Source organism: Crocuta crocuta, unplaced genomic scaffold, assembly GCF_008692635.1.
Source record: "Crocuta crocuta isolate KB4526 unplaced genomic scaffold, BGI_CrCroc_1.0 scaffold282, whole genome shotgun sequence".
NCBI classification, from domain to species: domain Eukaryota; kingdom Metazoa; phylum Chordata; class Mammalia; order Carnivora; family Hyaenidae; genus Crocuta; species Crocuta crocuta.
Window position 1 is genome coordinate 2013479 of NW_027529174.1, and position 27172 is coordinate 2040650.

At 47.2% G+C, this 27172-nt stretch overlaps 2 protein-coding genes across 4 annotated transcripts in view; one reads left to right on the plus strand and one right to left on the minus strand.

Moving 5' to 3' along the window:
- The window catches only part of AASDH (aminoadipate-semialdehyde dehydrogenase), a 52580-nt gene extending 47627 nt beyond the window's left edge, over positions 1-4953 (plus strand). The window contains exons 15-16 of the transcript XR_013333617.1: positions 3891-4139; positions 4855-4953. The gene's annotated coding sequence lies outside the window, so the exon portion shown is untranslated. The remainder of the gene's footprint in view (positions 1-3890; positions 4140-4854) is intronic.
- The window catches only part of CRACD (capping protein inhibiting regulator of actin dynamics), a 133997-nt gene continuing 109648 nt past the window's right edge, over positions 2824-27172 (minus strand). For 2 of the 3 annotated variants that reach the window (XM_077757745.1, XM_077757744.1), the window contains 7 exons: positions 21367-21531; positions 18627-18695; positions 16100-16282; positions 12671-15434; positions 5574-5764; positions 4846-5008; positions 2824-3000 (listed from right to left, as the gene is read on the minus strand). In XM_077757745.1, the coding sequence (XP_077613871.1) occupies positions 2840-3000; positions 4846-5008; positions 5574-5764; positions 12671-15434; positions 16100-16282; positions 18627-18695; positions 21367-21531 (3696 nt within the window). In that variant the 3' untranslated portion in view covers positions 2824-2839. Of the gene's footprint in view, positions 3001-4845; positions 5009-5573; positions 5765-12670; positions 15435-16099; positions 16283-18626; positions 18696-21366; positions 21532-26922; positions 26933-27172 lie in introns of those variants that run through there. The other variant, XM_077757743.1, reaches the window with a different exon arrangement.

Here is a 27172-nt window from a genome sequence, read left to right on the forward strand (position 1 = left end):
CCAATTTAGGACAGAGATAAACATTTTATTTGCCCCTACTCATTACTATCATCTCTAAAACACCTAGTATAAAATACAAGGTAGCACATAAATTGCCTTGAAATTTTTCTTAACAAAAGCTATATAAATATGAGCTTGCTCATAGTCACTGAAATTAGTAAAAACTTCAACTTGAAAAGGAAATTCCATCAGTGCTGAAAATCTTGTAGGTATTTTTTATTGAAAGATCCCTTTCCTTCAATAATGAACATTTTACATTAAAACTTTATACAACCAAAAATCTCAAAATAATATTAAAATCACACTAAGATATTTTTCATTGTTGTTGTCTCTACTTAATTTTATTATTGGTTAAAAATATTGCAAGACACTATAACTAATGTTTCTGCTTTAAAATAAGCAATTAAACTAAATGTCACAAGAAGAGACCATGAATACATACTATAATTTGCTGATAAATGGCTAAAATGATATTTTTAATAGTAATGTGTAAGAAACAATTGCACTTGAAAATTAAAAAAGTAAACAAAAACTCTATATGTTTATGAACAGGGTTAATCTGTTAACCTTGCCAAGTAAGTTAAAAAAAAAAAAAAAGTTTAACATAGCAATCATTCATTTAACAAAAAAAAAAGTGTTTTGTTTTTATAGAATTTCCCCCGTAGTTTGTTTGTTAATCAGAAAAGACTGCAGCACAACTAAAGCAAAATAACACTTCATTGGTATTTAGTGCAAATTTGGAGTAATTTTACATGAAATAGTCAACATGTACCCTTCAGGAAGTGGTTGAAAGTAAGTGCTGTGACTGTCCCTTTCCCCAGTGTACTCGTAACTTCTGAAGACTTTCATAGGAGCTTTGTGACTGAGGCATTCTCCTGCGTGGTATGTGAGCCAGTGGAGGGTTGACTCTTGAAGTATTCTTCTTCAGTGATCTGATTTCTTCCCCTATTCTTCACCCTTACTGTGCTATTATCCAAAGCTGACAGGATGAAAGACACAGTTCAGAAGAATTATTGTAGCACTAGAATACCAGGGCTCTACGTGGAAAGATTGCCATTAAAAAGGGTGTTAGGCTAGTAATGAAATCACTGAAAACTAACAAATGCCTCCATGTTTGATTTAGAAATGAACATCAGTGTAGATAACATGCAGTGGAGTATTAATTGCTTCCCACAGGAATAAAATAATTAGTTACACTGAGTCTTAACAGTCTGAAGGTCCAGGATATATAATATTAAATCCAACCTGCAAGAGTACAACCATCTGCTTGACCACACTTGCCAGTTGCTACCATGAAGCTGAGCCATCGTTTCCAGAAGATGCCTTCTATATGGTAAATGACAGAATAATAACCGCACATTGTATGATGGGGGGAGCTCAGCATGATAGATACTGATAAAATGTGATTTTGGAGAGGAAACAGAAATGTGACTCCCCCCCTGCACTGAGCAAAGGATATGGACTTGTATCGTGGAGTTGGAATCTCAGCAAAGAGAATGCCAACACCATGAAATAGAAAGTGTGGGTTTGCTGGTATGTCTATGTTTCATGCTTTTAAACTGCCATGTCCCTTCTTTGGACCACATGTGTGGAGTAACAAGGCCACTTAAGACTCTGAGATGTTTTCTAAAGGTAGCAAGGTGAATGCTCAAAATTATAAATGCTATTGAACATCTGACTCTCTATATTATAATCACTCGCTTATGGTAAAGAAAGAAACTTCCATAGGAAGTCCTTAGTCCGAAGGCTCCAAATCTTGGCTTCCTGTCAATTTTCCCTAAAGACCTAGGGGAATATTAATACTCAGAGACACATAATGTCAGTAACCTCTCCGATCTTGTAGTAAATGGCTGGTTTGGGGGATTGGTTTATTTTTCCTCTCTCACATTTGCTTCTTTGGGTGAAATGAGCCTCCCTTTCAGAGTTTGAAAAGCTAGATTACATTGGAAGCAGTTTATCCCAAGGTTCTCAACCTTTGGGAGAGATCAGAATTCGTCTGAAGAGGTCTGCCAGAAGAGACCTTCCTGGCCCATCCTCATAGGATCTAATTTGGTGGGTAGGACCGGGGTGGAGCCAGGACAACGTAAGAACCACTGCACTAGATGGGGATTCTCAGAGACGGAAAGAGAATATCGTGCTTCCTTTCTTCATGATAGCAAATCAAATACTCCCTAGGTGCTAACTGGGCCAAATGTTTAACATCTTCTTCAGGGAGTCCTGGCGTGGCAGGACCTGTAGAATAGCAGTGTGGCGGACACGTGCGTGGTACGGGTCCAGATCAGGGAGAATTCAGAAAAGCAGACACGCAAAGAGGTGGCAGCCAGACTGTTAACTTATGATTCCTAGTTACTCACTGCATTCAGGAGAATGGGCACTCTTGTTTCTATCTATATGATCCTTTCTTTTACCATTACCGTAGAAAAGGAAAGAAACCACCAAACGTGGCAGGGTAAACTGGAGGACAGAATCACAAACCATTACAGAGATTGGCAAAAGGACATGTTCTAAATGGCGTGTGGGTGTGTTCCGTGTGGAGGGCTGTGGAACGGGCATGGTAGGCTCTCGTGAAAAGTCCTTAGTTTGGAGGTTTTGCTTCGTGTGGTCCCTTGGATGGAATTTTCTCTTGAGAACGAGGAGGAGCTCAAGGCACCAGGACCTAGGATTGTGCAAATACACTCTTTACAAGGAACGCCGCCAGTGCAGTTTCTAAACATTATTTTGGAGCCTATATAAAACATGCTGCTTTTCCCTAGCTTGGTTTCGTTACCTCCTATAAAAAATAAATAACAAGGGCAAGAGAAGAGCCAATAACTGGCAACAGGAGTGGGTAAGAGTCACTCTACTTAATGATCTGTGGGCAGTCGCTCCAGGCCTTGGCTTTCCTTTTGGCCAATGCCAGCCAGGCTGGTTCTGTTGACACGGGGGCAGCGTCTGGGGTTGAAAACCTCTTGGTGACTTCTTTGACCAGCGGTGCAGAGGGAGCTGAATCAGAGATCTCCACTGGATCGCGTTTGGAAGGAAAAGGGTAAGAGTAAAAGTCAGAACCACATTTGATGTACCAGAAGATCCAGAAAGGAAAACCCAAACACTGTGCATCTTTAGTGAGAAGAATGAGGGGAAGAAAGCAAGTGATCATAACCGTTTCATACAGAATTAGAATATGGTTGGTTTTAATTTCAGAGTTTCTAGAAGTCTAAGTTTTTGTGCACAGAAGCTCTGCCTACATAACAAGAAATAAAAGGTAAATGTAATTCTAGCTATAAAACCAGTCAGTCCCACGAAGAAAAAGATCAAACCAGCGGTCTGAATTTATCGAACTGGTGAGGTCAGAAGCTCCCCTCTGCACCAAGCACGCGCTGGGGCCCGCCACTCCCTGGCCCGTAACTCCTGCCAGCTCTCTGGGCTTTCAGGCAGGCCGCACAGTTCCAACACTTGCTGTACCAGATCTTAGAGCCTTCCTAAGGTGAAGGATCTTGGCTTCTCTCTGAGTCCTATTTGGTGCCCATGGCAATGGCCTCCTCAGAAAGAGAACTCTAAAATAATGACTGAAAAGACCAATACAAAAACAAAGGCCCTGGTAACCCCTGGGAGGAAGCTTGTTCCCATTCATATCCCTCCTCCAAGTGATCTGTAACAAGGAAATAGTTGGAAACATGACAGATCATTTTCTTTTAACAGAATAAAGAATTTTTAAAAAATATGTGTCTTTTATGGGGCACCTGGGTAGCTCAGTCAGTTAAGCATCCGACTCTGGCTCAGGTCATGGGTTCGAGCCCTGCATCGGGTTCTGTGCAGGCAGCTCGGAGCCTGCTTCAGATTCTCTTTCTGCCCCTCTCGGTTTCAAAAATAAAAAAAACTATAAAAAAATTAAAAATGTGTGTCTTTTATAGGTCATGAATAGCAAACACTGCTGTTAATTATTATGGTCAGAAACTTGCTATGTGAAACCCCATCAGTGAACAGAGACATTCCCACTTTTGCCTGGAGCATCTGAGCCCCAGAGGTCACAAGTTCAGAGAAGCAGCTTCCCGTTCGGAGCAGGTGCAGAGCCCCGAGCAGGGGTTTTCAGATTCAGCCTCCACACATTTAACTTTATCTCATCAGAGGAACCTGGACTCTGAGTGCACTTCTCAGCTCAGGTTTGAAGTCTACCCCTTTATAAACTTTACCCTTTCCCCCCAAATCCTATTATCTTGCCTCTTGCTTTCTTTAGACGGTTCTTCTGGTACATGGTCTCCTTTGCAGAAGAAAGTGAACAGGCCTCATTTTGTTGGGACTACAGGTGGCAGGGTGTTGGAAAGGGCTTGTTCCGTGTTCAGGAATTTAGGGAGATCGGGGACACCACACTGGTAGCTTGAAACTAGCCACATGGGGATTCACCCCATGAAAACTCAAATGCTACAAATTAGAGGTGTCCCCACTCCCTGAAGGGTGACTGTTAACCATTTACCACCACACCACTGGTGGTGGGGAGTTGCTGGTGGTCTTTATCAGAAGCGCTTTCATGGGGCACCTGGGTGGCTCAGTTGGTTAAACACCAACTTCAGCTCAGGCCATGCAAGCCCCGCATCGGGCTCTGTGCTGACAGCTCAGAGCTTGGAGCCTGCTTCGGATTCTGTGTCTCCCTCTCTCTGCCCCTTCCTCACTCACACTTTATGTCTCTCTCAAAAATAAATAGACGTTAAAAAAAAAAAAAACACTTTCTCAAAGCTGACCTTGGGCTGTGAGAGCCTGGGCTGTGAAGTGCCTTGCACTCTGCCCGTTCTCACACTCAAGGACCAAAAGCGGCTGTGAGAAGACGAGCCTGTCACTGCAGTTATACAGAATCTGACCTGCCCTTCCTACCTGTCACAGATGTGGGAAGAGTGTTGGCCTTTTTCAGCTGTTCCCTGCGCTCGAGCCTGGACACCGCGGTCTCCGGCTTCTTCTCCTCCGGCTGGGGGCTGGGCTTGTGCAGGGAGCCTGCTCTGCCGACACTGCTGTTTCCGGGCTGCAGGATGACACCGACCTGCGTGGGCAGAGAGGGCAAGTGTGTGTTCAACCTCCGGACGTGGAACGACAGACCGTGCAAGGCCCTGGGGGGCTTCCGCCTGCCAGCCCCCAACCTCTGCTCCTAGAGGAGAGCTGGACTGCACCTGGGAGCAATGTGTGCCCAACCGTGACCCCGGCTGTGGAACACCTCAGGACAAAGGTCCCAAAGAAGGAAAGCCACTTTCGTGGGAGTCCCAATGAACAGAGTAAAACCAGGGCCACAGAGCAAGACTCCCGGTTTTCTTCCCAACTCACTGTTCAATGCAATCACTCCATTGCTCATGTAGCTGCCGTGTGCGTGGACTGCCACTAGGCATCACGGACTCTACCAACTCAGGTTAACCTAAGAGCACAAGGAACCCGAACAAGACTACTACTTGAAAACACTTCCATGGTTTAACAGTTGTCTATTTATTTATTTATTGCTCTACCCTAAGTATTCACTCCCAGCTAATGTGTTTTTAAAAATCCTTGTGACCTACCTAAAAGACCGCCAAACCCGAGAAAGCAAAGTTAGAGCTGAAGACCACCAGGCTACTCACGTTCTCCCGGGAGAGCTTTTCGGCCTGTTTGGCCTCCCTGGCTTGCTTCCTCTCCTCTCGAGTTGCTTGCTGCTCCCGAAACCCCTTCTGCTTCTGCAGCGCTAACGTTATCCACAGTGGCTGTGCGGTTTCAACCTTCTCCGCTAGTTTAGAGCCATCTAACGAGTGCCTGCTCTGAAGAACAGGCTTTTCTGGGGACAAAAAAAGACTGATGTCGTGATTTATACGATTTATTTGGGGGCACCTGGCTGCTCAGTTGGTAGAGCATGTGGCTCTTGATCTCAGAGTCGTGACTTCAAGCCCGATGCTGGGCGTAGAGATTATAAACTTAAAAAGAAATTTAAAAAGCAATATACATTTGGTCTTCATGCCCATTTCTAGAGTACAGTAAAACCCTTGGAATTTCCTAAGTGATGAGAGCATAAGGTGCCCCTTATTCTGTTAATGACTTTGGGACCTTAAGGCTGGCGGCTCCTTGCCAGAAGAGCCAACCATGTGATTAGGGTTGTTCCCACCCCCCAACCTCCGGGGAGGGGAGCAGGATTAGAGACTGACTTTAACTGCCAATGGCTGATGAGTTAATCAGTCAGCTTATGTAATGAAGCCTCCATAAAATCCCAAAAGCACAGGGTTCAGGGAGTTTCCAGCTGGTGAACACAGGGAGATTTGTGGGGAGAGGTGTGCTTTGAGGGCACGCAAGCTCCATGCCCCTTCCCCATACCCTGTCCTTATGTATCATTTCCATCTGGCTGTTCCTGAGTTATATCCTTTTATAATAAACTGGTTATCTAATTAAGTCAAATGTTTCTGAGTTCTGTGAGGCACTCTAGCAAATTAACCGAACTTAAGGAAGGGGTCATGGGAATCTCCGGTTTAAGTTGGTCAGATGCACAGGTGATGACCTGGATATGGGAATGGCCATCTGAAGTGCAGACAGTCTTGTGGGACAGGTAGACAGTGTCAGAACTGAGATGAAATGTTAAGAGGACCAGCTACAGTCTGAGGAGGGTCTGATGGTGTAGGGACCCACCCCTCCCCAGAATTGTGATCAGAACTGGTAAACGCAGGGGCACCTGGGTGGCTCAGTGGACTGAGCATCCAACTTCGACTCAGGTCATGATCCCGTGGTTCGTGAGTCCAAGCCCCAACATTGGGCTCACTGCTGTCAGCCTGTTAGCACACAGCCCGCTTCAGATCCTTTGTCCCCCTCTCTCTGCCCCTCCTCCACTTGGATTCTCCCAAAAAGTAAAATATTAAAAAAAAAAAAAAGTACTATAAAGGCAAAGGCAGGTTTGCAGTGAAACTGCTTACCTTGATCCTTCACCCCTAGTGGCATGAAGTATTCAACTGTCCTTTCCTAACACAAACTCTGCACTGATGCCCGAGTGATTTCTCTGGGTAGAGAGGTAACATCTCTGATCAAGAGAAAAACAGAAGCCTTTTCCTTCCCTCAAAATGGAACTAAAAATAAAATCTCCAGTGTCAGAAAATCTCAAGCCTACAGGGGACCCAGGCTATTATTTGATTTACTGTTCTTATTTATTGCTTTATTTAACCCTTTCCCAAACATCCTATGTGGGACCCCAGTGTATGAAAGAGAAAAAGGGTGCTGCTCTATCCCGTGAGGTTGCTGGGGGCAGCGGGGCTCTGACGAATGCAGTAGGAACCTGTGATTTTGGTCCAGTGCTCTCCTTTGACAGAGTATGAGGGGCCACAGCAAATACTGTGGTGCCCAAGGTCACCCAGCAGTTAGTGCACAGGCTGAAGTCTGAGCCCAGGACTTCTGACTTCTAGTCTATGCTCTTCCTGTGGTTGACGGTCTCGCCTATGCAGCGGGGTAAACACACTTCACAGGTGGCTGGAATCAGAGGTTGAGTAACTGGACTCTTAAACTGAGCAGCCCTGGGCTTGACCTTATGTGACCTTACACAAGCTACTTAACTTCCTCAAGGTCTTCTAATCCCTAAAGTGGAGAGGACGATGGCACATGCCTCATCAGGCTGCCATGAAGATGAAGAGATCCTGGGTATCAGAACATTTAGAATAGTAACCAGATAGTTGGCAGATAGTAACCACTCTACAAAAGTGACCTGTTCTTACTCCTTATGTCTATGAGAATCATCCTCTTCTTTCCCTCACGTAAAAATTAAGCCCTTTTATAGATAATCATTCCAGCGTTGAATCCTTTGCTCCTTTAAATGAAAAGGACTCACAATAGACCTGTTCTTTTGAAATTCACTAGAAGTTTACACATTGATGATCTAGAACCTTACCAACCAGGGCTCTCATCGATTTGACTTTACACTGAGGAGAAAGAACAAGAGTAAAATCAAATTAAGAATTCAAACACAGGGGCACCTGGGTGGCTTAGTTGGTTAAGCATCTGACTTTCACTTAGGTCATGATCTCGCGGTTCGTGGGTTCAAGCCCCGCATCGGGCTCTGTGCTGACTGCCAGCTCAGAGCCTGGAGCCTGTTTCAGAGTCTGTGACTCCCTCTCTCTCTGACCCTCCCCTGCTCATGCTGTCTCTCTCTCTCTCCTAGAAATAAATAAAATTTAAAAAAAAAATTCAAGCACAAAAAGGAGGCAGAGTCTGCTTTTCTATACCTATTAGGCCTATAATAATGTACAAAGAGAATTCCTATTTACAATGAGTCTTGGTCATCGTGCTCGTGCTATCCCTAATCATCAAATAAAGATTCAGTTATGATCTAACACAGTAAAGAAAATGGACACATTTCAGAAGTATGAAAAAAAAAAAAACCTGAAAGGTGTTTTTAATCTTTAGTTAACCAAAAAAAAAAAAAAGAATACAAATACAGTAGACCCTTGAACAACATGGGTTTGAACTGGCAAAGTCTACTTATACATATTTTTTTTTTTTTTGAGAGAGAGCATGTGAATGGATGAGGGACAGAAGGAGACAGAGAATCTTAAGCATGCTCCACGCACAGTGAGGAGCCCAATGTGGGATTCAATCCCATGTGATCCCAGAATTTTGACTTGAGCCGATATCAAGAATTGGTTGCTCAATCCACTGAGCCACCCAGGCTTCCTTACGTGGATTTTATTTTTTCAAATACAGTACATACTGTAAATGTATTTTGTCTTTTTTATGGTTTTCCTAATAACATTTTTTCTCTAGCTTACTTTATTGTAAGAATACAGTATTTAGTACATATATAAAATGAGTTAATCAACAATTTATGTTATCAGGAAGGCTTCTAGTCAACAGTAGGCTATTACTAGTTAAGTTCTAAGGGAGTCAAAAGGGATTACTGACTACACAGGAAGGCAGCACCCCTGATGCCCATGATGTTCAAGGGTTGACACTCTTCACCACTTTAAGCATTCTGCTTAACTGAGAGGCTTTACACACAAGAAATAATTTAAGTTTTGTTTTACTCCAGGGCACTGTAACACCTGTTTGTATAATGTATGAAAACCAAACTGCCAAGATCCAAATGATTCCCATTTAAAGCTATTATATAGCGGTGCCTGGGTGGCTAAGTTGGTTAAGCATCTGACTTGGCCTAGGTCATGATCTCACATGGTTCATGAGTTTGAGCCCGGTGTCGGGCTCTGTGTTGACAGCTCAGAGCCTGGAGCCTGCTTTGGATTCTGTGTCTCCCTCTCTCTGCCCCTCCCCTGTTCAGTCTCTCTCTCTCTCAAAAATAAATACACATTAAAACATTTAACACTATTATGTAAAAGGGAATCTTACACTAAACATTCCATCGGAACTTGCTTGGAAAGGTCATGAAAACAACTGGCCAGTTTCCTGCCAACAATTCTGACCAGCGTTTTATCACAAGGGTCAAAATACCTTTAAAGTAGAATTACCTATTTTTTTTTAATTTAAAAAGATAAATTGCTAGCCAGATTTTTATTTCCTTAGAATTGTGGTTTGAATAGCACATCCTGGAGCTATGACCAGACTTTAGAAAGGCTACATAACACAATATGTGTAAAGTACCTTGCAGGTCTGGATTATAGCTGGGGACCAATAAACAGAAAACGCTTTGGGATGTTAAAATGTGGCTCTTGTCTGAATTTCAGCCCAGGTTGCCCAAAGGTCTTCAACAAATAATGGCACCGACTGCCACATCCTGAAGCAAAAGTTCTAGATCGCTTACATAGGGCAGGCTCATGAAGTGGTCCAACAGCTACCACAAGGTCATAGAAAAATCAGAGTTGAGGTGGAAGCAGACAGAGTAAAGTATTTGTTTAAGCCTATTATCTCTCACATTCTAAACTCAGCAGACAAGGGGAACCACAGCCCAGTCAGAGTCCCTCCTTCAGGTTCTGGGGACAAGAACCAGTGCATCCTGGCCTTGTAGGGTTTTAACCACTACCCCTGAAGGTCAGTTCTGGGAGAAAGGGCCACTTAATATCTGTTCCACACACCACAAGGAGGTGAGAATTTCGGAATGAGATGCAATCTCACGACATCTGTAATAGAGGTGCTAGAGGACAAACACAGCGGGATATTATCACAGTGGATTTATGTCCACTGTTGTTTCAGTGACCTTCACCTTAATGTATATGGCACTCCAGGGGTTTCAGCTAATGACAACACTACAGGGTCACAATTAACAAATAAAGTTGGAGATCCAGGCTTACTATTTTTATTCTGATGGGGTGTCCACTCAAACGTGTTTGGCCAGCCTGGCCTAGAGTGGGGCAGGAAGACCCCAGTGGTCTTTAGACAGCACTCATGGGCATGTGGTCCTTGCTTTCATTATGCTTTTCTACCAAATACAGAGAAATTCAATTAGCAGAGCCTAACAGTCCAGAGTCTGGATACTGGGAAAGAAAACAGGGAAAGGACCAGGTTTTGGTAGAAAATTAAAATAATCAAAACGGCTTCCCTAAGAGAAAGCACAGCAGAGTTATTTCTTCCTGGAGAAGATAAGGAGAGTGACAGAGTCCTCCAGAGAGCAAGAGGGACTCTGATGATCACAGAAGCTACTGACACAAAGGCTAATGTCAAAACTGAAAATGGGGATTCCAGTTCAGGACGGCGACATAGGAGGGTCCTGCACCCCTCTCCTCCCATGGACACACCCAACATACAGCTATGTATGGAACAACTCCCTTCTACAAAATTCCAAAATCTAGCTGAACAACTCCTACGCAATGGGTGAATGAGAACAACTCCACACGAAAGGAGGCTAGAGGAGGTGGGACACAATTTCACCATAAACCCACCCCCCGTACAGCAACCCACAACTCCGAGGGAACTCATAACTGTCAGCTTCTCCTTGGGAACAAAAGGTTTGGACGCCATACCCGGGGCCCCAACTTTTTAAGACCCTCACCAGAGCGACCGGGCCCCCAAACACCTAGCTCTGAAAGCCAATGCGGCTTGCAAGCATGAGTCCCACAAGGCTATAGGGAGCTAAGGGACAGTTTCTATTTATTTATTTACTTAGTTTTGAGAGAGACAGTGAGCAGGGGAGGGGCAGAGAGAGAGAATGGGAGATGGAGAATCCCAAACAGGTTCTGCACCATCCACTCAGAGCCCAGTATGACTGCAGGTTTTCCAAGTTGCTGCACAGTTATTCCTAAACCAACTTATCTGAAAGACAACAATTTATTATGTTGAACTATCCATTTTCATTCACTGTACAAAACTGCAATTTTTAAAAATGTTTTTTAACTTATTTTGAGAGAGAAAGAGAGAGGGAGGGAGGGAGAAAATCTCAAGCAGGTTCCATGCTGTCAGCGCAGAGCCCAACACATGGCTAGAACTCACAAACCGTGAGATCATGATCTGAACTGAAACCAAGAGTCAGACGCTTAACCAACTGAGAGACCCGGGGACCCCAGCAGTTGTTATTGTTTTTTTTTTTTCTTTTTTTTTTATGTTTATTTTGAGAGCGAGCAAGCAAGCACACAGGTGGGAGAGGGGCAGAGAGAGGGAGAGAATGAATCCCAAGTGGGCTCCATGCCATCAGCCCAGAGCCTGACGCCAGGCTCACAAACTGTGAGATGGTGCCCTGAGTCAAAAATCAAGATTTGGACACTTAATGGACTGAGCCACCCAGGGACAGGGCTAAACAGGCTGTGGGGCGCACAATGGCTATCCCTCATGGCCCAGCACAGAGGTTAAAGCAACAAAACACAAAGAATGATGAAAACGGGCTCCTCATCAGCAGGACAAACAAATCATTAGGGAGAAATGGTCTGGAAACCGGTGATCTACATGCTGGTCTGAGGCTTGGTTAAAAAGGACAATAAGGTCTTCCGTAAGGCAAGTAACCAAACCTCTACTGCTCAGGAAACTACTGTTTTCTCTGCAAAAATCACCCTACATCTAAACTATTAAACAAAAGAGAAGGCTTACAGCATCTCCTAGTAAAACTTCAGGGGAGAATTTCTCTGAGAAATACGAGTAGCCTCCTAGAATATGACCCAAACTTCACTTCAACAAAACAAAACAAAAAAAGAATTAGATGAAGGTTTTCAGGGACCCCAAAGCCAATTCAAGCGATCACTGAACTGTCCCAAACCACTAGTGAGAAGAAACATGAGGGGCAGCCACAAGTGAGGGCAGCTCTAAGATTTCTTTGGAAGAGGCCTCACTGTGGTGAGCTGGTGGGGGCGGGGATGCACCTACACAGCATTTCGCATAAACCTGAGCCAAAGCCAATCATGTACACAGAAGCTCCTCATGCCGCGGCTGCAAGTCCCCTAACCTCCTACTTCAGTGCCGCTACTGCCCAGAGATAGAACACAGACTAGTCCAGAAAACTCCAGTCTTTCTCATCAGTGCGCGGCTCCCTCAGAAGGTTAAGGACATTTGTTAATTAGGACTGGATTTCAAAGTCCACTATCAACTGAAAGTTGTCAGTCTAAGTGTCAGCACCTGGCACTTGTGTAAGTATCATTCACGATGTGAGCTGCAGGCAGGTAGCACAGACAGCATTTCCAAAATTTTAAAGGGGCAGGAAAAGGGCCTCTTACGACTTGTGAGAGGCCCTCCAGTGAAGGGGGTGCTCCCACACTAGCCCTGTTGCAGCTCTGAGCAGTTCTGGCTTCCGCATGACACAGCCACGCTGGACATAAGGGCTTTCCGACCTTCTCGAACCTACCTTTCCTCCCGGCCTCGGGGGTTTGGGAAGGCTTCTCTGGCCGAGCAGCAGACAGAGCCGGGGAAGCGGGTTTCCTCTCTGTTTCCACCACTTCCTCCTCATCCCTCTTGTGTGCCTTCCTTTTCTCTGGGGGCGGCGGTGAGCGCGGCCAGGGGTCCCTGCTCTCCAGACCCTCCTTGCATGGCTCTCCGGGCTCCGGGTCTGGCCTCCCTGCCCGGCGGGCCAGCAGCTCTACCAGGTAGGGCCTGCTCAGTCTGGAGAGTGGGGAGGAGGGGGGAGTCTGACCTGCAGGCTTGGGAGCCAGGGCTGGCTTCTGCGTCAATGGCATTTTGTTTGCCACCTTGTCGTGCTCTGCAACCGGCAGGGGCCCAGGCTGGGCTGCAGGAGAAGGATGCCCTCTTTCGGGAGAGTCCTTCCAAGTGGACAGAGCTTGCTTCCTCTCGGGGGGTAGGGACAGGCCATGCTTGAGGGCCACACCCTCTGACTCTTTCTCTCCTTTTGTGCTTGCTGGTACAGGTGGCCCGCCGTCGGCACTGTCCCCGGTGCTGCTGTGCCTTTTCTTCTTCTTCTGTTCTGTCTGCTGGTCAGAGTGGAAGCGCAAGGAGTAGTTGGTCCTTCGCAATTTTATTCCAAACGGTGAGGCTTTTTCCTCTTGACCAGGCATTGCGGCGTCTGCCTTTCCTATGCCACTGACGGTCTCACTGTCCAAAATGATCATGGGCTCTGCGTGGGCCACTGCTTTCTGTGGAGGGTAAGGAAGGCTTGGAACAAGGAAAGATGGGAGGTCTTTGGCAAATTTGCATCCCTCTGTGCTGTCTGCTGGCTCCAGTTTCTCAGCACCCTTTGGGTGCTCATTAGCAGCCAGGGGCTGGGGCGCTGACCCATCACTGGGTCCCAGTGCAGGTCTTTTTCTAATGCTCTCTGCTTCTGTGTTCTGTCTGGCGCTCTCGGTACCACCATCCGAGAATTTCTGCCAAGCAGGCATAATAGAGAATTTTGCATTGACCGGGGGGGTCCTCCGGAGGTTCCCGCGGGAATCACATCGGCCCCTGGGCGTGTGCTCATCACCTGGACGAGACTGGTCTCTATCGACGCGCTGCTCACTCTCTGCGTTCTTCAGAATTCTGGACCGAATGGAAGCCCATTCGGCTAGTGCAGCCACACTGCTCGGAGAATCCTGGGGGGGCCTGGCCTTCCCGCTGCCTGCCCGGGGGTCGACGGATGCTCGGGGTGGATTCTCCTGGGCAGGGACATCGACGTGCTTCTTTTCTTCTGACAAGCCCAGGAGAGACTTGCATGCTGTGTCCTTGATCTGGCTCAGGTTGACGGCAGGGCCGCAGAGCTGTGCTCCCGTGACCAGAATGGCTGTATGGGGGACGCTCAGGGAAGAGGGCAGGGTGTGGGGGGCTGGGCTGGCTCTGGAGGTCTTCGGCTCCTGGGGGGCAGAGGCAGGTCCCGCGTCCTTCAGGGGCGTCACTGGGCTTAGATTGACTTTGGGGAAGAGAATCTGCCTCCCTCCGGATGACACCTGGAAGGTATAGGGCCTGGGCGTGGTCTGCCTCTCATCCACTTCCTGCCACCGGAGTTCCTCCACCTTTCTGTCCTTTTCTGGAGTGGCAGCTTCCTTCTTCTCCCCAGCATCCAGCGTCTCTTCTACCTTCGCCTCTGGTTTCTGGGGAGGCTGCATGTTGGCTTCTTGTCCCTTTTCCTGGCGTACGCGACGACCATGCCCGGGAAAATCCCGTTGTGCCTGCTGCTCTCCGGATGGCTCGGCCTCCTGGCTCTGCTTCTCGCAAGTCCCGGACTGCTCGGAGTGTTCTCTTTGCTTCTCTTGCTCTCGTCTGCCTGCTTTCTCTGCAAAGGTCACCTGAAGCGGGCTCCTCGAGCTCTTTTCGACGTCCAGCGGCTGCCACCGCTCCTCCTGCACACTCGCGGCTTCCCGACCTTCCGTTTCCGCTTCCTGCCGCCTCTGCGCCTCCCCTTCCTCCCGCTTTCCCAGCTCCGCCCTTCTCTCTGCCGCTGCCTCCTCCTCCCGCCGCTTCTCCTCCAGCTCCCGCTGCTCCTCCTCCTGCTGCCGCTTCTCCTCTCGTTCTCGCTGCTCCTCATCTTCCCGCCTCTGCCGCTCTTGCTCCTCCAGCCGCAGCAGCTCCTCCCTTTGCCGCTGCTCCTCCTCCTCCCTTTGCCGCTGCTCTTCGGCCTCCCGCTGCCTCTGTTCCTCCAGCTCCTCTTGCCTCCTGAGCTCCTTCAGTTCTCTTTCCTCTAGTTCCTCCCGCTGCTCCGCAGCCTCCAGCCCGCTCCGCAGGGCCTGCTCCTCCTGCTGCGCGCGTGGCGACTGCTCCTGGGCTTCCAGGTGCCTGCCTTCCTCCTGTTCTCTCCGCTCTTGGCCTTGGCCACCTGGCCCTTCCAGTCTCTGCCTCTCCCCTTGGCGCTGTCTCTTTTCTGCCTCCAGCTGTAGTTCTGTCTCCTCTCCTTCCTCCTCCTCTCCTACCTCCTCCAAGAGCGCCTGCCTTCTGTTCTCTTCCCAGAGCCTCCTCTCCAGGGCCTGGAGCCTCTGCTCTTCCAGTCGTCTCCTCTCGGCCGCCTCGGCCTTTTGCCGTTTGCACTTGGCCTCAAGTTCTAGCCAGTATTCTTCTTGGCATCTCTTTTCTTCGGAGTCCAGCAGCTCCGGCTCCTCTCCATGCCAGATTGGCTTGTCTTCTCCAGGGTGTCCGTTCTGGTCCAGGGACAGCTGGCCCGGGGGGCCACCTTGTTCATGCAGTCGGTCCTAACATTGGTAAGGACAAGAGAATTAGCCTTTTCCTTTTGTACAGGCAGCCATTACCCACCTTCTTCACAATGTCGGTGACCCTCTTAATCTCAAGAGAAGGGTCCATTATTCCTAAGTATAGAGATAGGTACACCCAAGCCAGCACACCAAGAGTAAATTGTGAGAGTGGAGGAAAACACCTCACGTTCATGCTTACACCACAGACCTTTTATTGGTCATTCTCAAATTCCCTTTGCTTAATACAAATGAATAACCACAGGAAAACCAAGAGTCCGGGATTAGAAAGATGAGAATAAATGAGAGCTGCATTTCATCGATGTCCCCTGAAATGTGTGACTTCAAAGTCCACACCAGCCAAACTGAAGAATCTTTGGCTGAGCCATGGCAGGAGAGCTGGCAAAGCAAATGCACACTGTCTACAGCCCCTCAAAAGGCAGCCCCTCGCTCCGAGGCCCACCTGCCCCCAGGCAGGCAACACACCAGAAAGCGTGATGGAAAGTAAACGGGCCTGCTTCGCCCTGTTCACTGCAACACACCAAGTCCCTGATGGGAGAGACTTAGTTCCTTCTATGGGCCCCACACCCCATCTCCCGCCCCGTGGTAGAATCAGTGCCCAGCAAGCAAGGGCATCTGCCTGGTCAGCTGGGTTGGGTGCTACATACCCTGGCAAGTCGCCTGTGCTTCTTTGACACCCTCTGGTTTTTTGGCTTAACGGACAGTTTGTGCTTGGCAGCACTGTTGTCCAGACGAGCGATGGCCAGGGGGATGGCATCTAGGTTGACACTTTCGATGGTTCCAGCAGAAGAGAAGTGCCGTTTTGGCCGAGATGGTTTAATTGGAGCCACCTGTAGTGGAGATTACACCGCAGAGTCAGTCCAGATCAGAACACCGTGCGGGGAGTCCTGGAATGGCAGCCCTTGCTGGGGCCCGGCGCCGGGGCTGCTGCGAGGAGAGGCGGCAGGCTCACTAGGACAGAGAGAGGAGCACTGCTTTTGGCATTAAAAACAGGACGTTGACTATTTGTTTTGCCAATGATTTTGCATTAACTCATAGCAGCCATTTAACCTTACAGGAACTAATTTTCCTACTCTGAATAATATGGGTCGGGGGTCATACTAGACCAGGGGGTTGACAAACGTAGCCAGGAGGCCCAAGCCTGCCCACAGCCCGTTTTGGTACATAAAGTTTTGCCAGCACACAGCCACACCCCTCGTCCATTGTCTGCAGCGGCTTTTGTGCTACAGAGGCAGAGCAAAACAAAGGAAGGTATCCAGTCTGGACCTTAGGGCCACACAGCCTAAAATCAATCATGGCTTGCTGAGCCCTGGACTAGCTCCTCTCTATACTAAGGACTCTATAATCTAAGACATGACCACAGACACCTGCAAATGTCCCTCAGTCTCTACCTGAGTCCCTCTGAAGGAGGGAACGTGAGTCCCCTCTCCACCCAAGGAGCAAATCTCATTTGGCAAGTGCTCAGTACATATTTTTTGGAGGAATGAAGGAACAATAAAGTATAGCATCTGTGCCTCGGGCATGAAACTGCTACCTGCAAAAACGTTCTAGCACACTCACTCCAAGCCACAGAACACGGAGTTGAGTGGCAGAAAAAGGCTTGGCAGAGCTGTGACGCCCAGGGGAAAGGGCAAGTCCTCACGGCCCAACTGCAGCGCTGTAATGCAGATGGCACGCACTAGGAGCCACCACCTCAGACAAACTGTACACCTGCAGATCAGTCGGAGAGACGGCAGCTCAGCCTCAACCCAGGGCCCACACACCTGTAACCACTGAGCATTTAAAGAAAGGCAGGAAGCAAGGTGAGGGCTTCCAGCCACACCACGCCAACATGCGGCAGAGGGCGCTCGCCGCCCCATCTGTGGGTCTGGTGCCAGCAGCTCTCAGGCATAGTGGCATTGACAGAGGCCAGGGTTCATGTGTCGGCATTCATGCTCTAAGTGCAGAGCCAGTGGGGTTTAGCTGACGGCTTTGCTTTTTGCAATTATTTTCCATATTTATGCACAAAAGACAAAGGGACAAGCCAGCTCAAGAGCAGAATGGATGCTTAGTAGTAAGGAAAAATAATTCCAGCCTTTGGGCTCCTGGCTTTTATTTATTTATGGTTATCTTTATAATAGGTATCAAACTCTAAACTGTGGCTGAGAAGAGATAAATTAAACATTTATTTCCATCTCTTAATAGACACATGAATAAAAGGAGTTAGAGCCAAATGTGGTAGACTGAAGGCAAAGATAAGCACTTGGAGCTGAGACTTAAATGCAAGGTTTCATTTCTATTCATTCCAGCTGGGTTTCTTCTGTCTGGGTGGTGGCGCTGTCTGGAGCCATCCCCTTCAGAAGACTCAGGACATACTCTGCTCACTGTAGCAGAACCCAGGAGGACCCCTGCGCCCTTGTGCAAACGAAGAGTGCTCCTAGGAGTGGACCGGCCTCTATTGGAGGGGTGCACAGTCTCCACAGGGTTCCCTGGACTCCTGCAGGCACAGTCCCAGGTTTCAACAGAACACAGAAAAGTTAAAAAAAAAAACAAAAACACATACAAGTAGAAAAATCCTAAGATCTCTTTGTTTTGCATCTCTAAGTTTTTTTTTTTTGTTTTTTTTTAATTTCAGAGACAGAGAGAAAGCGTGAGTACGGGACAGGGGGAGAGAGAGAATCTCAAGCAGTCTCCATGCTCAGCATGAAACCTGACGTGGGACTCGAGCCCAGGACCCTGACCTGGATCCTGACCGGAGCTGAAATCCACAGTCAGGCATGCAACCGACTGAGCCACTCAGGTGCCCCTTATTTTGCATTTCTAAATAGAACCAGACTTTTTTCCTTACAGACTTGGGTACCTTCAGGTGTTCTGGAATGTCTTTTTTCAATGGCTAAACAGTATCTTGAAGTACCTGGTACATTTAAGAAAATGACCAACGTGTAAGTGTTCAAATATGCACATGCTGGGAGGTGGCTCTTTTTCACAACAGGGTTCAGCGCCAGCAGGTGCGCTGCCATGGAAACAGACACTACATCTACCACTGGCTATGTTTCGAAGGAATTTAAGGCAATGGATGAAGGCAGCATTTTTGAATGGAAAAAATGAGACAGCAGGTCAAAAAAAAAAGGGGAGAGAGGATGGAAATGGAAGTTCAAGTAAAGAAGCTAAAAACGTAATTTCAAATCATATTACCTTCTCTTCCATCTCACTTCTGGCTCCAGGCAGATTCAGAGGACTCAGAGAACTTGGCGGATCACTGGGCTGGAATAGAAAAGAGAGCCCTCAAGTCAAACGCCAGAACAGGAAGTTCTGGGCAGATAACCAGATGCGGGCTGTGCCTGGAAAGGGCCGCAGCTGGCTTTACAGAGCAGGCCCGAATCACAGTGGGGACTCTGCTAGTGTCCAGACAAGGACTGCTGAGGCACTGAGGCACAGAATATGCACTTTCCTCCTTTCCTGAGTTCAACACATTTCCGTCTGAGTGTGTCTAACCTGAGTCCTTGATGTGCTTCCCCACTGCTGAGAGAGTCCAGGTGCCGCCCGCCAGCCACCCCACCTGAGAAGCAGGGCTGTGTCACACATCTGGCCTCCAACCTGAGAGCTGTGGGCTGTGTTCACTGCCTTCAACCCCCTTCACCTGCTGGACCTCTTACCTCTATGACAGACCTCTTAGAAAAAACAAAGGCCCTACCAATCCCGCACTCAAAGGTCTAGGCCAAGAAGGTGTATGACCAGAGGAGGCAAAATCAACCCTCGGAATAGAAAAAAAAGGCTACAGATCCCTAGCCCAGTCACCTCACCTGCCCTGGGAACTCCCACACCATGTCACCTGCACCTTTCTGATGGCCTGATGTACCTTCCACCTTGTGTGGCCAATGTTTACAAACAGCTTTATCATCCCTTCCAGAGCAATAATATCAGCTTGTCCTGCCTCAGCTCATTTCTGCACCACACTTAGAAGCATCTTTGGAAAACACAAATCAGATTATGTCATTGTCCTGCTTAAAATACTCAGAGGTTTCTAGTACTCTCAGAATAGAATTACCCCTTTCCCGTGGTCCGTATCTTCTGGCCTCTATACCTCGCTCTATCCTCCCTTTGCCCCCACCATGGACGGGCCAGTCACACCGACCTGCTTTCTTGTGGGACACTCTCAGTCCCATGCTGGGCCTCCGAACTTGCTCTTCCCTCCATCTAGAACATAGCTTCCATGGCCAGGCCTGTCATGGCCACTCTGACCTCCTTACCTAAAGAGCAACCTCTCCCCCTCCACATTGCTCACTTTTCCACCACTCTGTTTTACTTCCTGTGCAGCATTTTTCTTGATCCAAAGTTATTATACTTATAATATTTACTAAATAAGTTATCATCTTTATACATATCTGTTGACTTGCTACCTGACTTTCCTCTCATTAAAATGTAAACTATGCAGGGGCGCCTGGGTGGCTCAGTCGGTTAAGCACCTGACTTTGGCTCAGGTCATGATCTCACGGTTTGTGAGTTGGAGTCCCAGGCTGGGCTCTGTGCTGACAGCTCAGACACTGGAGCCTGTTTCAGATTTTGTGTCTCCCTCTCTCTCTCTCTGCCCCTTCCCCATTCACACTTTGTCTCTCTCTCTCTCAAAAATAAAAAATTTTAAAAAGTATAAACCACGCGGAAGCACCCCTAATCTTGCTCATCTCTGTAATATCCACAGCTGGGGTAGCACCTGCCGAACAAATGATCCTCCTCCTCCTTCAGACCATGGCCCCTTGCAGTATTAGATCATCAGTAACAGTGAGGACATTTGCCTCAGTCCTTGGGCAATCCTTGCATTAAGGCTGACAGCTGTTGCTGCCGCCTCATGCTGAAAGGCTGGAGAGAGTGGTTTTGGACCTCGTGGTCTATACTTTACCCACCACACTGCCCAACACTCGCCTGTGTGGGAACCAGGAGTCATGAGGACCAGGCAGAGGTGGGCAACAGCAGGGGACCAGCTTGTTCTTTCCTTCTTCACTCTGCTCTGTTAATCACTTCTCTTTCTTACTGCCCTGATGACATATTAGCTGATAACAAGCATGACTTCTGGGGCCACGTCCATTTTAATAACATCCAGTGTAATTTCAGGCACCTTGGCAGGCAGAGCACAAAGAATGCATTCTACCAAGACTGGCAGATGCAGCAGAGCTCCCTGCTCCAGCTACTGGTGGGCCACTTCCTCCTTCCCCACTAGAGGCCTGAGAGGGTCCCTTCTGCTGCTGGAAGGACTCTCATTCCAGGATACGCTCATGGTGTTTCTTTCTGAGTGTCAAAAGACCAAATCTAGGTAAGACAATGCTGGATCAATGTGACTTTCTTTCCTCATTAAGCAGAGTTCAAGCTAGCCTGTTTGATGTGTACTGTCTTGTTAAGCACCTACTTCTTTCTTGTTTCCCTTGAAATTAGTCCAATTTGACAAGAAATTATTCAGTGCTACTAAGTAAACACTAGCTACATCCGAGGGAGACAGAGATGTGTAAGATCCAGTTTGTCCTCAAGGAACTCAACATTCAGAGGTGGAGAGAAAACAATTATGTGGACACAGATGAGTATGGATGTGGACGAGGCAGTAAGGATGCACAGCAAAGGCACAGAGGAGACAGCACAGCCCGGGGGTGAGGCCGGCATCCCCGATGAGGTGAGCCAACCTGAGTCTTGAGGAGTGAGTGGAAGGCACTGTGAAGAGCACATGCAAAGGGCATGTCTTCTCTTCCTCCCCCTCCTCCAAGTGGACCCCACTGTAGATCACGGCACCTGACCCGGAAGTGCCCTGCAGCCCTGGGCGACTCATCAGAAAAGCTTCTGCCGCATACTCCCTGTACCGCAGACCCGAGAGTTCTCGGACGCCCCAGTTCACTGCCTGACGTCCTCCCCACATGTGTTAGCAACAAGTCATTCCCAGGAGGGGCCTTACTTTGTTCTCGGTGTCTGACAGGATGATGTCCTCCTGGGTCACAATTTCCATGGGACTGGTCAGGAACAGATCCTCTTCTAAGCTAGCCTCGCCACTGTCTGCCTTCTTCATGGGAATGGCATTGGGTGGTGGCTGCCCAAACTTGATGTTTTTGCTCAACTGTCGCTGGAGAAAAACAAAAGAAAGACGTTCTGAAGCAGTGAAGCAGTTCACAATAAGTACAACCAGATACCCCAGCATATCTAGTAGGCAGTGAGGCATATTCTGTGCACAACGTTTCTAGACTAAATACCATGCCAGTAAGCCATGATGCAATCCTGTAATAAGCGATTTGTTTTCCAGTTTCTTTTCTTTTCTTTCCCCATCTTCAAGCCATGAGCTTTTTCATCCAGCCACCTCTTTCATGGAGATGCCAACATTATCCAGGGGGTAGAGGGCCCATTATTTCTGAACCAAAAGTTGGGATATATGTTATGATAAAAGTTTTTTGATTAACCTATAAATTTATTTCTAAAGGAAGTCTTTTAAACATATAAAAATCATATAGAATATAATTACGTGAAATGCAGTAACCAGTGAGGGAATCAAGACTCTTGTGGTTGCTGCAGCAAGGGAACCCTCCAGCCTCTCTCGGACACATTCCTGTTGAATGTTTATGCATCAGCCACCTTCCTCATCAGCCCCTCGCTTGAACATCATGTTCTGGTCACAGTGGGCACCAGGGCGAAGAAGGCCCCAACGTCGGGAAGCCTTTCCATGATCAATGCCAAAGTCATGGGAGGCACAGGAATAGTCCTGCCCTGCCACTAGGACTTCTTTTTGCCTTGCTGCAGCTAGGCTCTGTGAACTGTGGGGCAGAAGGAGCCCAATGGGGAAAGGACAGAGAAGTAGTCAGAAGGAAAGGGCCACGGACAGATTCGTTACTGGTGGCAGGTAGATGGATGGGGGTGTGTGTGTTTGGCGGGGGGAGGGAAGGGACAGGCGATGGAAATGGGGACGATAAATAGTATGTAGAATTAAAGAAAAGCCAGATTAGAAAATATACTCCCTGAAGAAAGAAATACAAATATAACAGTTTAAGAAAGGGCAAACTATTTAATGGGCTGCAGCAGAAAACAATGAACGACATTCAGGAAGAAGAAAGGGCATGCCGTGGCCACCTGAGAGACTACTGGATTTAATATACTATGGAAACTCTTGCCTTCATCTCCAGCAGGTTTCTCAACCTTGGCACTACTGACATTATAAGCCAGATGATTTTTGTCTGGGGAGCTCAGCCTGTGCACCGTAAAATGTTTAGCAGCACCCTGGCCTCTGGACGCTAGATGCCTGTAGCGATCCCTTCCCTGTCAAGACATCCAAAAATGTCTCCAGAGGTGGGTAAAATTGCCTCTGGCTGAGAGCTACGGCTCTACATCTAGGTACTTGGGCTTCATAGTCCTGTTATGCCTCAAAAAGGAAAAAGAAAAGAAAAAGAAAGAAAAGAAAGGAAGAAAAAATGCATTATTTGATATTTATCTTTAATTTGGCTAATATTTAATCCCATAGAGCTGCCAAGAGCATTAGCAATCCCATAGTCCAAACCGCTCACTTGACAAAAACTGTCAGAGACCCAGTGGGGAGAGGTGACTGGCCCAAGCTTATGGAAAGAGTGAGTGGCCCAAAAGGGATTTGAATCTAGATCTCCTAAAACCATATTCAGCATTATTTGCATTGTACTCCACAGGTTCTCACAAATTTGACATCATGCTTCTTTCTTGTAGGGGCAGAAATAAAGAGGACGCAGCATTCTTAATACCTTGTTGAAGTTCCCTGGCAGGGGAATCCCACGAGCGAACTCCCCCTTTGTCCTCTGAACTCAAGGGTACCAAATCCACTCACTCGTGCCCAGCTGCCCCTCAGCCTTGCATGGTGGACGGTGAGGTTGCAGAGACTTGGAAGAGGTGAGCCCACGACTCCCCTCCCCGCACCCCCAGGGCACCCCGGCATGCCAAATCAGGAGCACAGAAAGACAAAGGACTTGTATTTGATCTGCCGGTATTTCAGCCTGAGCCTGGACCCCCGGGCACCACAGAGAAGGAGCACACATCAAAAGCCTGAATTCAGCCAGTGAAGAACAGCTTGAGCAGCCTAAACGGGTTTCAGGGAGGAGAAAGGCTGAAAGAAGGGTGTCTTCTCAAAACAAGTTTAGCAGGAAGCGGCAGTTAGTATCTACTCTCTAAGCAGATCAATCAGCAGGCATGGTTAGAGCAGCCGATGGAGTTAGACAAGAAAACACAGTGTAACAAAGTCACAGGCCCGGCTTACTCTGCTGACCTTTGGGAGAGGGATAGGGACCTGGACGGAAGAGGTGGCATGGTTCCTGGGTCCTAGTGAAAGCTTCAGGAGGAGTTCCCTCTGGGATGCCCAGCCCAGCCTTTGGTTTACCAGTTATCCCTTCTCTAGGAGTGCTGGCCAGGAGCTAGAAAGTGTTGTAAAATCCCTTAGACTGAGGCCTCCCGTTGTCAGGGTCTACCATCTCTCAATGCTCTTGAGAGATGACGTTATTTCTTCTGGTTATAACAGAAAGAATAATTCTTGAATGGGCTTCCAAGGAGAACCTGGCCTAACACTCTAATGCCAATTAGCTAGGATTATTTTGCCACCATCACACACACAAAAAAGAATATGCTGATATTTTTCTTCATAAGGGCACTTTTTAAGATACTGATGTTGGTCCACCCTGACGCTTATAAGACAAACAAGCATGACAAAATGTAACTGCAGTCTTGATGGAAGTAAATTCCAAAGATGGGATGGCTATTATGGTAACCAGTGAAAAAGCTACAAGAAAATGAAAACAGGAAATAGATGGAAAAAGAACAGGAGAAATAAGGCACATGGGACAAGGCTGAGAAACGAAGAGAGCGATGTTAAGAAATGAAGGAGAGAATGAAATACAAGAGGCCGACTGAGAGGAAGGTGCAGGTGCAGAGGAATCGCATAGAGAGGAGGGGTGTGGACCTGGCTGCAGGTACAAGAGCTGAGGGTGGGGAGGAAGGGAGGGAAGGAGAGAGGGAGGGAGGCAATGACAATGATTTATGTCACAAATATGTTCATCCTGGCAAAAGAAACACAATGCTGTTGCTTTTGAGAATAACGGTGTGCATTTCTGTGAAGCTGCTGACTTAAAATTCTTCTAGAAAAAATAAATTCAGACTGGTGGCTGGGAGCTTAGGGGGATGGAGGGGGGGAGGACCCAGGTCATCAAAGAAATGCTGGCTACATTTAGGGACACGGCTGTAGCCTCTCTGCCCAGACAAAGGACTGTCTTCATAGACACCATTGCAGCTGTCAGGGATGAGACCATAGAGCAAGGCCAGGGTAAGACTTAGGGTCCAAGGCCATGGTGACTGATCCTCAGGTTCTCAAGGCTGAGACTCTTGCACCTGCATGCTTTCCCTTCCCTGCAGTTCCTGCTCCAAATGCTTCCTTCAGCGGACTCAAAGGAGACAGGGCCGTTGAGACACTGTGTGATTTATTGACAATTAAAAGGTGACTGCTAAAACCTACTTGGCAATCTTGGGTGTCATGTGACTGGACTATAGGGATCAATGTGACTTTTTTGTGACTTTAACTCTGCCCATTATTCAGGCATTGTCATGAGAGAAACTTTGATAGAAGCAGTCACTGAAAACCAGACTGTGCTGATGGAGCTTGCCCTTATAAACTACTACCACTCCCCTCCACCTTTGTCTAACACCCACGGGCTCTTTATATACACTACAATTACAACCAGGGAAGAGAGAATGCTCTGCCTATCCTAACATCCATGCTGCTTGTGGCTGTGAATGGGGTGACTGTTAGGACTGGAATGTGAGCTGAAAGGGTCTATATTTTATTCATTCAAATTGGGCCATTTAGTTGTAATATGGAATGTCAGAGGATGATGTTATAGGAATGCACATCCATATTTATGAGGCTTTTTCCTATGGTGTGGAAATTCCAGGCACATCATATTCTGCAGCTCTCACACTGCCAGTATTTAGATTCCCCCAGATTTTTCACAGCCAGCCTTCAGACCGTGTCTGTGAGGACAAAGGCAGAGGAAGAAATAAGTTGCTGTCTCCTTGAGTGAACTACAGATTCACCCATAGTTAAAATGAATTTTTTAAAAGAGGCAAAAGAAGAAAGAATATAGATTTAAAGACATCTGCTCTACGCAGACATGGCTAAGAGCAGGTATTTATTCTTTGTGTCCTTGACAGCTGCATAAGGTGTTAAAATCCTCAAACATATGACACTTAGGTGTTTTTAAAGTGAAATCCAGCTCAGCAGGAGACAGCAGCTACTGAAAATGGAGGTTTTCCCTCCTGGGCTAAATAAATAGTCCATGGGCTAAGAGAATTACTAGCATTTTCTTACAAAGGTGTGGTATAAGTCTAAAACTCGCCTGCAGGCTTAGAGTATGATGCTCCTACCCAAGTTTTATCATCAGTTGTTAGACATTTCATAGCCTGGTCTGATCTGAAATAAACAGAAACCTCCCTGATCCGTGCTCTGGACAGCTGTAAGGAATGTCAAGGTCATTGCGTTCCAAATTCAATGAAGTGTGAAGCTTAGCAAACCACTCCATGCGATAGCAGGTAAGCAGTGACTTCATATAGATGGCAAATTTTAAGAAATGGAGGGGCCAGATCATTCAGCATCGTCATCCCCTTATTTTTCAGATGGGGAAAATGTGGCTCAGAGAGGTTAAATGACTTCACTGCAGGCCACACAGCCAGGTGGTGGTGGAGGCTTGGCACAGGCTTTTTATTTCACCCATTGGCCATGGGACAGCTGACTGTTATGTGTAGGGTCTTCAAAAAGGGCACCACTGTTGTTTTTGTCCCTATAACTGTTCTGTATATTAGAATTTGTTCTCCCTACAAACATGTATTAACTTTTATACTCAAAAGAGTAATTTTTCTCTTAAAGATTCAGTCATTTACCACAGAAATTTTGGCAGGTGATAGATTCACTTTATTCAGAAAAGTGCAGGCTAATTTTCCGCTGCATTCAGTCCTGTACTCAACAGAGAGATACAAACCACCATGGTGCAACACAGGGCAGCCTAGCTGGGATGACTGCGTGTGGACACTAGAGGGCAACCTTTCCAAACAGTCAGTGCAGGCACGGTTCGTGGGTTTCCAAGGGCCGGGAAGTTTCTTAGGCCAGAGAAAAATGGCTTTTTCTCTTTTTATTTTAAGTGACATTCCAAGAGAAATCTCACTTTAAAAGAATGTCCTGATAATGGTGGCTAATCAGCTTGCCAGGACATCTACTGTCAAAAAGGTGTTATCCATAACTCTTCTCTGTTTTTCATAAACATACGTACATACACAAAGACAATTTCAGACATAAAAAACATACATGCCTCTGACATAACTAAACACCCTCATTCCATGCTGGAGTCTAGGAGGGGGCGGTGTCTTATGCTGCTTACTAAGCATCAATACCAGCATAACGTTGTCATGGAAAAATGCAAAGCATTCATGCAAGTTAATAAAGTCAACTACTATTTCTATGACTTACCAGGAACATACTGCTTAGTCGACTGAAAAATAAAGCACAGTCTTTTGGGGGTGATACAATTAAATCTTATTCACTCCAAAAATCACATTTTCTATTATAACGGTCCCCATTTCCCTCCTCAAAGAGCAAAGCCTCTTAATGTTTTAAAAATATAACCATTGAGCTGTAGGGCAGATTGTGAACCCATACAGCAGAAGCAAAATTAGCCAGACCTCGTAGGAGCAGATATTGTCCAAAGGAACGCACTCCG